The 12,253-nt window shown below is 45.1% G+C and overlaps 1 protein-coding gene across 7 annotated transcripts in view; it reads left to right on the plus strand.

Moving 5' to 3' along the window:
- The window catches only part of Epb41 (erythrocyte membrane protein band 4.1), a 158,567-nt gene that overhangs the window by 133,314 nt on the left and 13,000 nt on the right, over positions 1-12,253 (plus strand). For 4 of the 7 annotated variants that reach the window (XM_032896852.1, XM_032896865.1, XM_032896870.1 and 1 more), the window contains one exon: positions 11,634-11,762. In XM_032896852.1, coding sequence (XP_032752743.1) covers positions 11,634-11,762 — 129 coding nt within the window. Of the gene's footprint in view, positions 1-10,011; positions 10,471-11,633; positions 11,763-12,253 lie in introns of all 7 variants that reach the window. The other 3 variants (XM_032896859.1, XM_032896843.1, XM_032896847.1) reach the window with 1 other exon arrangement.

The following is a 12,253-nucleotide window of genomic DNA, read 5'->3' on the forward strand; positions in this document are numbered from 1 at the left end:
TTAACCAGATCTTTTTTTTTTTTTAAGATTTATTTTATTTATTATATATAAGTACACTGTAGCTGTCTTCAGATACACCAGAAGAGGGCATCAGATCCCATTACAGATGGTTGTGAGCCACCATGTGGTTGCTGGGAATTGAACTCATGACCTCTAGAAGAGCAGTCGGGTGCTCTTAACCGCTGAGCCATCTCTCCAGCCCTTTAACCAGATCTTTAAAATATGTAATAAGCATGTTTTAAAACGTGGGAGCAGGAGAGATGACTTGGCGCTTTAGAGGGCTTGCTGCTCTTCAGAGGGCCTGAGTTCAGTTCCCAGCTCCGTTCCAGTGCGCATGCTAAGTGGCTCAGACCTGCCTGTACCTCCAGCCCCAGGGGATGCAATGCCTCGGGCCTCTGCAGGCACCTGCATGCGTGTGCGCAGACCACTCCTACACACACGTTCATAATTAAAAATAACCCCTTTCTAAGTGGAGTGATTTTCCACGGAGCACTTAGTGCATGTCTGTGTTTCAGTTGCATAAATTTAAGATTAAGCATTTAAGGGACTCATTTGCTTTTCTAATTTATTCTTGTCAAAATGAAAGACTTCTTTGAGAAGTCCCTGGATCAGAATCCATCGGGGGCAGTTGTCTTGGTAAGTTAGCAGAAAATACTGTTCTTTTTAGACTGGCTTTGCCCCTTTTTTAACCTTAGTTATTGCTGGTTAGGAGTGTTTCTCTCTTTTTTCTTTTTTTATTAAGACTTATATACAACTACACTCTAGCTATCCGTTTTCAGAAACACCAGATCTTATTACAGATGATTGTGAGCCACCATGTGGTTGCTGGGGTTTGAACTCAGGACCTCTGGAAGAGCAGTCTGTGCTCTTAACCTCTGAGCCATCTCTCCAGCCCCAGGATTGTTTCTTACTAAGCCCTAAGCCCCTTTTCCTTTCAATCTCCTGTCCAGGATCCTTTGGCTGTCAAACTTACTTAAATTGTTTATCCATTAGCAGTTCAGCATGGTTTGAAGCCTATAGAAACCTGCTACAGAATTCCTCTTTGGGGATATTTCTTTGATTTTTTTTTACATTAATTGCTTTGTTATTATGTAGATTTATGGTGACTAGCTCTCCGTGCAAGTCAGCTTCTGGTTGCTAGTAATTGTTAAGGAAGTTAGAGCTGGCGATACTGGACACAGACAGATCCAAAAGAGATGGGAGAGGGGAGGGGGGAACCTGTACTTCAGCGGATTGGCTTGAGATGCCTACCTGGAAAATACCGTCTGCACCCAGTAATTGCTTAGTCCTGACACAGAGGCGTATGTTCGAGTGTGTTCGTTTCTCAAAATATTGTTTTAAATCAGCTTTGTGTTCGTTTGACTTATTTGTGTCAAGTTTTAAAAATAATTGTTTCTAACCAATTTAACCAGTCACAGTAACATGTAATTGTCACATTTTATTCTGCTAACTTGCCCTTTGTGGGTTTTTTTTTTTAAGAGCACTGAATAAATTAGTAGTTATTAACCATCCATTATTGCCATTCTGATCAGATGGGAGAGTGGAATGTGTGGGTGTGAAGAGAGCTTACTCCTGTCTTGTGGGAGGTAAGAGGATTGTTACTTACTCCACCTGAGTGTCCTCTCCTCACACTACAGCTCCAGGTTTTACTGTATTTTTCTGTTGATGGCTTAAACCACCAAACATTCCGCACTTTGAAGTGGTCTGTTTATCAGATCAAGACATATACTCGTAGTTCTGTCTAAGTGATAGAAAAATGCTGTTGTCTCTCTAAGCCACACTCAAGTTTGTTGAAAAATGTTAGCACAGAAAGCCATTTCATTACAGTGGGGTTTTCTTTCGTGGAGAGGAGATACAGATCGCTGGGAATCTAAAAATAATTTTGTATTGCATCCAGTTCTGTGGAGTCATGGTCTGTTTCCTAGACATCAAGTAGGGTATAAGTTTTAAGTGTTTATTAAGACGCGAATGAAGCTGGGAGTGGGTGGTACACAATGGTAATCCAGCACTTGGGAGGCGGAGGCAGGAGACTCAGGAATCTAAGGTCAGCTTTGTCTGCATGACGAGGTCAAGGCCCATGTGTGTCCCTGTCTCTTAAAAGAGAGAGGTTAGGGGGCTTTAACAAGTTTTGGAAAGAAGGTTTCTGTGAAGTTTTGCTAACAAATTTAATGTTCCGTCACAAATGACTGGAATTTTTGTGCTGGTTTGTGGCTCCTCCTCTCCTCCATTGCTCTTCCTGACCCTTCGCCGTGTAATGAAGCAGAACTGACCACCAAAGTTTTCTGTTCTCGCAGCCGTGTTCAGCATAACCTTAAACACTGGCCTAAGCCCTCTGACTTCTGCAGATCTGCTCAGGTGTGAGATGCTCCTTTGATCTGTGGAGTCTTCGAGGGTGAGTGCAGTGCGAAGGCAAAATTTTCTATTAGCTAATAGTTAAAATTTTGCGTTGGGCATGGGTCTCGAAGCTGTTCGCTTTCATAGTCACCTATTCGGGGATAATCTAATAACAGGACGGTTCAGAAAACCATAACGACTACATTTGGGGAGGCGGAGGCTAGCTCAGAGCCATGCCTAGCATGTGCGAGGTGCTGGGTTTAATCTCCAGCACTTAAAAAGGAGTCAAGGCCATTTAAAGAATTACTGGGATTGGCCAGCTTCACTGCCTTCATTGGAAAAGAAGTCCATAGCAGTATGGCGAAATGTCTGCCCAAATCCACTCTTTTACCCAGATAGAAGCTCTGTATACCAGGAAACAGCCGTCCGTGGCCCTTGAACAGGACTGAGTCTCACAGGCACTCTAGTGAGAACCAGAGTTACTTCCAGCATCCAAACTAGAAAAGATGGGCGTGTGACCACGGAAGAAATGATGATGTCCAAGTGCACAGTGTGAAGACGAGGGGTTGTAGCTCCTCCTTCCAGGCCAGTGTTGTTAGTTTATCCCCACTGCTGTTGCCTTCGGAAGCCTGAGTTTTGAAGCAGTGGGAGCTGTTGTTTACAGGCTGCGGGGATTGGCGGCCAGGGGTGTTTTCTTTTCAGTAATTTTGGTTATTTCTTCATTTGTTTCCTTTTTTGGCTGAAGAATGGGCTACCGCCGGCTGCCTTGTCATCTTTATGTGCTGTTTATACATGGCTTCTACCAAGAAAGCCGTTCCCACGTCTGATTTATCTTTTATTGCAAGTGCCCATTTAAAAGCGATTTTGAGAGTAAATGTTGTTTTGTTAATTACCAGGTTGATGTTCCTACTGGTTATTTTACAATCGAGGAAAACACTGATACTTAACAGTTTCTCAAAAGAGAGAAGAGATTATAAATATCTATCATGTAATGTATAGTGATATGTGTTAGATTTCAAGCCTTTTCCTGGGGCAGTTAAAATATTCTTTCCTAAGACATGAAACTTTGTGTCTTTTTTTTTTTTTTTTCCTTTTAAAGAGAAGAACATAGAGACCGAGCACTGGCAGTTAACTGATGCTATCAGGATTGGAGTTGACGGTTTTTTCCCTTGCATGTTGCAGACCATCTGGGAATACTGCAGTGTTGATAATACATGTGACTGTGATATTTATCGTTTACCTTACTTAAGGACCAGGAGCTGAACCCTTCTGCTGGTGTCTTCTTTCTGTGCTTAGCAAGATAACTGTGATCCCTGCTGGCTCTGTGGGCCTTTACAGTGCTGTGCATTTCCTACTGGGCTTGCAAATCAAGGGGAATGTGCTTGTGGAGGTATTGTGTCTGTGTGAGCCTTGTGCCCCCAATCCTAGGGTCACCTCGGCCATGCCCCTTTCTTATTAAACTTAGGGCTGGGGAGATGGCTTGGTGGTGAAGTCCTTGCTGTGCAGTCATGGAACTTAAGTTTGGATACCCAGTGCCCACATAAAAAACTGGATGTGGGGCTGGAGAGAAGATGGCTCAGTGCTTAAGGGCACTGGCTGCTTTTCCAGAGGTCCTGAGTTCAATTCCCAGCAACTACATGGTGACTCACAGCCATCTGTAAGGGGATCTGATGCCCTCTTCTGGCCTGCAGGTGTACATGCAGACAGACGCACTCATACATTAAACAAACAAATCTTTTTTTTTTTTTTTTTTTTCGGGGCTGGGGACCAACCTTAGGACCTTGCGCCTCCTAGGTAAGGCTTATCACTGAGCCAAATCCCCAACCCCACAAACAGATCTTGTTAAAATAGATAAATAAAATTGAGCTGGGGAGATGGCTCAGGGGGTGAAGTGTCTGCCTCTAAGCGTGAGAACCTGGGCTTGAACCTTCAAGTAATTTACCCACATAAATAAGTGGGCATATAGGGGGAATCAGCACAGGCACACACTCAAAATACCCCATCCAAGGTTTCTCTCTTGGTTCGAGAATGTTTACTGAGTATGTGCATAGTGTATAGTCAATTTTTCTATCACGGTTTTTTCAAGATTCTTAACTGGTGATATTCTATAACCAAGAATGCTGAAGAATGCCGGAGACCTAGACCAAGGGTGAAAAGATGAGCGTCCTCTGTTAAACCCATAATCTTGCTGCACTTCAGATGCTCAGGAAGCTCCTGCACCACTCAGGGACCAGACATCTGCACTGGTCTGCTCCATGCCACTTTGCTGAATATCAGTGGGGGCTAAGAGATGCTCTGGGCTCAATCCCAAACACTTCTCCCATCAAAATCTAGATATAAAGCATACTAGTGTGTGTCTTCAGTGTATATCACTAAGCAGAGTTATTTAGATGAATGGGGGGGCACTGATCATTAATATATTTCTAATGGCTATTATGACTTTGGGCTTTTTCTATTCGGTTTCCTCCAATACTGGAGATCAAACCCTGGGTTTTTGTGCCTGCTAGGCAAATGCTCTCCCACTGACCTACAGCCTCAGCCATTGATGTGGCTTTGACAGGCAAGTGATGATTTCTGTTGGATGTCTTCACTATTCCAGAGGCAAATTTCTAATGGAAAAATGTGAAAGGGATTGAAATCAGGATATAGTCAGATTTGTAGCTTATATTCCTAAGAGTATCCCTGCCATTAAACAAGATGAGACATGACAATTTTAGCAGTTACTTTTCTATATTAACTATCCAGCACCACTGATGGTTAAAATTATTATTATCGGTTGGGGATTTAGCTCAGTGGTAGAGCGCTTGCCTAGGAAGCGCAAGGCCCTGGGTTCGGTCCCCAGCTCCGAAAAAAAGAACCAAAAAAAAAATTATTATTATCATTGTTGTGTTGGAGGTGTGGCCGCACACTTGTTAGAGGACAGCTGGTGGGACCCCTTCTCTCCTGCATGTGCACAGGTTCTTAAGTTAACTGAGACCGGGTCACTCCCCTTTCCTTCCTCCCTTGTTTTGAGAAAAGCTTAGCATGTTAGGGGGCATCAAACTAAGTAGCCCAGGCTGGTCTTGAACTCATGACCCTTTTTAAGTGTATGAAGGCTAGAAATGGCACATTATCAAGAGGAGGTCCGTCTTCAAAGTGAGCATCTTTCCTCCTTCCCTCATTTTAGCAGCTGGTGGCAGCCTGAGGTGGAGGCTCAAGGTAGAGGCCTGAGGTGCGTCCTGACAGGTCCCAAGTGCTGCTCTGTTCTTTGTCTGTTTTTCTTCTCTCCACCTCATTTCACTTTATAAAGAGATAAGATGGACGATGCTAGGTGCATTTCGCCCTTTCCTCTGAGGCTGCTTGCTGGTTTCCTCTCACTGCCTGGCAGCTCAAAGGCAGCACCGACCCTCACCAAGAAGAGAACAAGCGAAAGAAAAACATGGGAGAAATTATCACGATTCTTCGGGAAAACTTAGGTGACTGCCTTCTGCTTAAGTGGAATAGTCTCAAAGGTTTTTCAGAATGTGTTTTTACTGTGGTCTAAGTCAACTTTCAGGCACAACTGTGGCTGTTTCCTCAGTCTCTTCAAATGTGTGTCTTTCCAAAGTAACCTGAGAGAAAAGGCTAGATCAGATTTAATGGGTGTCAGCAGATACCTAACACAGCGAGCTCCCAGTGATACCTGAGACCCACAAATCAAAGAAGGGGTGATTCATAACTTACTAACACACATGTGTGTGCACGTGTGCACGCGCACACACACACGCTTTGAAATTTTGGAGATACAGTCCCATTGAACATGTAGAAAGCCTTCTGTTTTCTTCCATAAAATATATTGAATTGAATTCTCATACTTAGCATGTACCATGAACTTCTTTTTTTGGGAGGGGGTTTAGGGGAAGCTGTACTTTTGAGACAGGAGTTCATGTATTCCAGGACCTCAAACTTTTTAAATATTTTATTTTTATTTATTGTATGACTGTGAGCACACTGTCACTGCCCTTAGACACACTAGAAGAGGGTATCGGATCCCATTACAGATGGTTGTGAGCCACCATGTGGTTGCTGGGAATTGAACTCAGGACCTTGGCAAGAGCAATCGATCAGTGCTCTTAACCGCTGAGCCATCTCTCCAGCCCCCAAACTTAATATATAACCAAGTCTGGCTTTGAACTCCTGACCTCTTGCATCTATATCAGGAGCTATTATCTTTTTAAATGAGATTGAGCCTTCAAATGATTTTCCTGTTCAACTAAATATTTTCTAATATTTTCTAGTAGACTTTTTAAATTCATATTATATACATATAGATTACATATACATAAATACATATATATGAGAGAGAAAGAGTGAGAGAAGGAGAGAGAGGGAGAGAGAGAGAGAGGGAGGGAGAGAATGAGAATGGGAGTTGTGCGGGGGTGTTTTCATTATGTAGTCCTGGAGAGCCTGGAACTCACTCTGTAGACCAGGCTGGCTGGACTCACTGAGCTCTGCCAAGTGTGGGATTAAAGGTCTGTACCACCATGCCTGGCCCTTCTCATGTGCTTGAGGCCAACATATTGCACACTGCCTTACAGGTATCTGGTCTGTTATGGTAGCCTGCTTCTTCCTCGAGTCTTCCAACAGTCCAGATAAGCAACAGCTAAACCAGTCAACACCTTAGAGTCGCATAAAGCCTCAATTTTGCCTTTCGCTCTGGATGGTTTAGACACAGCCATATGTCAAGTCATATTTCTGGCAAGATCCCTTCATAGTTTCTAGGCTAATTTGGTATCATGCAGTTGTGCAGTATTATATAATTCTGTGGCCAAAGGCAACGGCATTGTCAGTTAGAATTCTTCACGGACATTAGCTGCCATGTTATGGGTTTCTCTTGTCATGAGACTTTATATCCCCTGGCCAGTCTTATCCTCTGTCTTTTCATGTGTCTTACGTTTAAAAATGTCATGTCAGCCACTAAAATAGCTCTTCTTATGGGGTCCTTTGGACAGTCACTGCACTTCAGCTAGAGTGACAGAGACAGGAGGATCCCTGCGTTTGCTCACTGGCCAGTAATTAGCACACTTCACGCCAGTGAAAACCTTTAAAACAATCCAGTTGTTCCAGCAGTTCCTCCAACTGGAGGATGCCTAATAGGTGAAAGGTTACCCAAGGTAACACTCTAGGGAGAGACAATCAAAACTTAGGCTAATAAAGCATAGGCTAAGACATGTACAGACTTTTTGTGCACATCCACACACCTGTCCACAAACGCATAAAGAGAGCACGGATACAGACTCAGACCTGGCACACTAGACAGACAGCGCTACCGTTTACCAGCAGAGAATCTGGGCAGCAACACGGGAAGGTGGATTTGGAGCATGTTACAGTCCTTCTAAGGGAGACAGGGGATGTCCAGTAAACAGTTGTCTGTATTGCCCTCGAGATCAGACAGTGGCACCAACCAGAGAGGTTGACTTGGCCTTAGAGCGAAGCACAGGGCTGACTGAGCCAAGGGCTGCCAGTCTTCCCTGTATTTATGACAGTGAACGCATGCAAGGTACTCTGAGTACTTATTAAGTTGGCATTACTCTCACTGCAGCTCGAACCTTTGGTCTTTCCTATATTTGCTTTAGGGGGAGGAAAATCAATCCGTTTAATTGCTGCCAAGCCTAATGACCTCAGTTTAGTCCCCAGGACCTCCGAGTAGGAAGAACCATCAGCCCCGGGGCATATAAAACAAAATAACAACAACAACAAAAAAAAAAAATCAAAAAGAGGTTCTAGCCTAAACAATGTTTGGTTAACAGATAACTTCTGATGGCAGTCTATCACATCATTTCTGCAGACTGACACAAAGCTGGCCTGGCAGGCATGTTACGTGCCCATGATTCCAGCACTTGGGAGGGTTAAATACAAATTCAAGGTCAGCCAGGGGCACACAGTGATACTGTTCTTCCAAAAAAAAGCAAACTCCAACCAAGTTGACCATTGTTTGGTTGTCACAATCAGCCAGCCTTCCAGTTGTAAGAAAATTATGTAGAGAAGTTTTGCTACTCCTCTGCGTGTGAATGGACTTGGTATTTCCCAGAGCTGGGGTGGGTGCACATCGTGAGAAGGCCCATTTGTGAGCTATTTCTGGTCAACTCTTTAGAGAAGAAAAAAAAATCCAAAAGTTTGTGGGATACGGGTGCTAGAAAGCAGTTCAGTGTGTTCAGAGCAGTCACAAACCAGTTCTTGTGCCCTCTAAGCCTAGCACATCACAGCTGCCCTGCCGATTGGCCGGATTATATGAAGGGGGTTGGGGCCTTAGGATTGAAAAGTGTTTTCATAGATGTTATTATACTTGATCCTAAGATCCCAGCTAAGTGCTAGTCACGTTTTAAATAATGAGGAAACTCATAGGCCATTTAGACAATTATTCTGTGTCTGATCTATGGAGAACTAGATTCCCAGCCCCTCGGTTCTCTTGCGTACCCTGTGTAACACTTACAACTGACTAATGAAAGATGTCCTTGTCTGATTCAGCACGGACCTGTTCCAGGTGCTCCTCAGTTGCCTGTTTGAAGATGGCTCAGGAGTTAGGTGGATCCAGAGTTCGGGGTCTTAAGAGGACATTACTTTATGGTCACCACACAATGGGCTGGTTCACAGGGGAAGCATGGTGGTGTTTAAGTATATAGACAGGTGGTAGGCAGGTAGGTAGGCGACTGACTGGTTGATGGTTGATTGACACTGAAACGTGTCAGCTGGTGCAAGTGGTGTATTCCCCCCAGGAACACCTTCCTAAAAGAACCCCTTTCCCACAAAGCGAGTAAAGCAGTAAAATGTCCCTTCTGAGATCCGAGACCTGAGTGGTCTTTACTCCCATACAAGGGAACATCTCCTCATAACAGCCAGAGTCAATGATGCTGAAGATTGCCAGAAAATCAAGCTAAGAGTGAAACAAACGTGTGGTGAATTTTAAGTTCATATTAGTTTATGTATGTGCGTGCTTAACTTCTCATGATGACATGCTTTGGAGCTACAAATTTTTAAAATGATATAGTAAAGCTGAATATGTATGTATGTATGTATGTATGTATGTATGTATGTATGATTGTGTGTGTGCATATATACATGTATACATATTCATCCCAGGCCCCATGAGCAGAGGCATGTAGCCGGGAGGAAACCGTTCCTGGGCTTTCCTCCCTCTGTTGGCATGTTGGGCGGGTCCTGTGAAGAGACGTGCCAGCCGCTGCTCATTTCCCTTCCCCTGGCATCAGGCCCAACGTCAGGATCAGGTCTGAAGCCATCTATGCAACCTGAACTCGGGTCCTGTCTCCCTGCTGACAGAAGTCTAAGTCCTAGATTCCTCTTAGGGACCAATATGACATAGACGGTGTGGAGACGTGAGAACTCCTCAGGGACACTGTCCCTTGCATAACCGAGTCAGTGAGAAGGGGCGACAGCGTAGCTCCTTTAGGTATGAGCGAAGGTGCTGTGTTTCCAGGGTAAATCGGTCTCCTATCGACAGTGGTCCAGAAATGGCTCCAAACCAAGTGCGAACTGCCTAGGCTCCTGACTTGCGTGTGAACAGTTGTTCTTTTGACCATCTTTGGGGCTAGGAGTCTTGGTGGTGACGCCATCAACATGTTCGAGCTTCCTGAACATCCTCGCTGATTCCCGGTTCCTCCACTTGCCCCTGATCTTGCTCTGTGTGTCGTTCATTTGTAGAGTGTAAATGGCATTCACACAGAGGAGGTGGCTTCCGTGACACAAGGGCCGTCCGCCTACCCTGCCTCTGAACGGGAGTGCCCCAAGCAGTCAGTAGTTCCTAGTGAGAGCCTGATGACCACCCCGCCGGAGTCTCCACAGAGCTTTGGTGCTGGGTCCCTCTCCATAAACAGCAAGGAGGCCAAGGAGACAGAAGAGAAGGAGCAGGGGGCAGGTGGCCATCTTGGTGCTGAAGAGAGGCCAACAGGCCCACGTGGGGAATGCTTAGGAGTGGAGGAACAGGCCAGTGCGTTAAGTTTCCCAGTAACTCCAGCTTCCCGTCAGCTGCACCTCGGTGGGGAAAAGGCAGACGGTAGCGAAGAGCCGGGTGCACCAGCAGAGACCCCTGAGACCCAGAGCGGATCTTTTCTGGACTCTCCTGGGGGTAACCAGTTCCCCATCCTCACTCGAAGTTTCCAGGTAGTAACCGATTTGACAGTGCAGGTCTAATGACCCTCTCCGGTTGTGGGCCTGGAATCTGGTCTGTGGAGGAGGTGAGGTGGCAGTGGTGGTAAAGGGTGTAGTCTCTGCTGTTTTCAGTGTTACCGTTACAAGTGAAGCCTTTGATGGCGTAAAGAAACTCGGAGGAGTTAACTCTGACTAGTCACGTTTTCTCTTATAAGGACTTAACCAAACTCTTAAAAATAAACTCCAGCTATTTACTGAGGAGCAGCTGGTGTAAGGCAGTTCCTCTCCATTCTCAAGACCGAGCCATGGTGAGAGGTGAATTACAGAGACTCCTGTCGGGAGGAACCTTCAGAGTCCTAAGACTGCTTGAGGATTGAATTTCCAGTACTCCTCACTGACGTTATGATTCTCAGATGAAAAGTTAGACCTCTCTGTTGTACAGCCCACCACTTCCACCGCCTCCTCATAGGGGTTCCCGAGATCACTAACTTCTGCACTAAGGTGAATGGCCGCTTGACCTTATCACGATCCAGTGGTAGTTTTAGGGTGATTGATATCCTGGAAAGGTGAACAGATAAGCAGAAAGGCCTGGGCCGTTCCACTAATGTTCATTCTTTCGGAATTCTGAAATTAATCACCAGGTGGTGGGAAAACTGATTTTTTTTTTTTTCCTTTCTGGTTTTCCAAATACTGTTTCTTCTCGGGGAATCCATAGCGAACGTCTGACATTGATTTGAAAGAAGCTAATGAATTCCAAGGGAATGTGTCCCGGGGCTTCTGCTGCTCCCCGTACGTTTGTACTTAGTGGGAAATGTGCCTGGTTTTCTTAATTATAATGTCCAGTCACAAGGACGAATAAAAGTGATTTCGATTTGGCAAATAATTTTATATTCAAATTCCGAAGGTTGGTCTGAAGTGTTTTATATCGCCGGTCATAAACTGTCTGGTGTTCTAATTTCCATTAAGCTTATGAAAGTGGCTGCAGCAATACCTCTTCCTGTGCCCTTCTCAAATGTGGCACCTTGACAGGGCCGTTTGGGAATCGTGTCCTTTGGAGAACGACTCCAACGTTTGCTTGATGCAAGCTAATGCTTTGATCAGATCAGGGTCAGAAGGTTCAGCTCTCCACGGCCTCCAAGAAGGTTTGGCCCACTCTGTTTCTTTACTGCCCACAGCCTCCCCTGGTGAAGACTCAAACTGTCACCATCTCAGATACTGCAAATGCTGTGAAAAGTGAAATCCCAACCAAAGATGTCCCGATTGTCCACACCGAGACCAAGACCATCACCTATGAAGCTGCCCAGGTAAGACACTGTCTGCTGCTTCCCAACAAAGACTGGCCAGCTCAGCTGATAAGCGTACTCATTTAGCATGCACGAAGACCGGGGTCAGTCCGCTAACCACATAAAACCGACCGGTTTGGGCCGGTTCAGTTGGTGAAGCACTTGCCTCACAAGTATGAAGACCTGGCTTTGGGTTCTTCAGTTGGAAGCTTGCAGGCCCACTAATCTGACCTATGTGTCCGGGAAAGGCCACGTTTCAAACAAAAGAGGAAAAGCACCTGAGGACTGATACCTGTTGGTTATCCTCTGATCTGTGCACCTGTGTGTGTGCACACACACATACAAACAGTTAAGAAAATAAAAACCGGGTGTGCTCGTGCACACCTGTAATGCCAGCACTTTGGCTGTAGAGGCAGATAGATTAGGAGTTCAGGGTCGTTCTCAGTTACCTTGTGAGTTTGAAACCAGCCTGGGCTGCGTGAGACCCTGCCTCAAAATAATTTATCTTAAAA

The sequence above is a fragment of the Rattus rattus genome, chromosome 1 (genome assembly GCF_011064425.1).
Source record: "Rattus rattus isolate New Zealand chromosome 1, Rrattus_CSIRO_v1, whole genome shotgun sequence".
In the NCBI taxonomy this organism is placed as follows: Eukaryota; Metazoa; Chordata; class Mammalia; order Rodentia; family Muridae; genus Rattus; species Rattus rattus.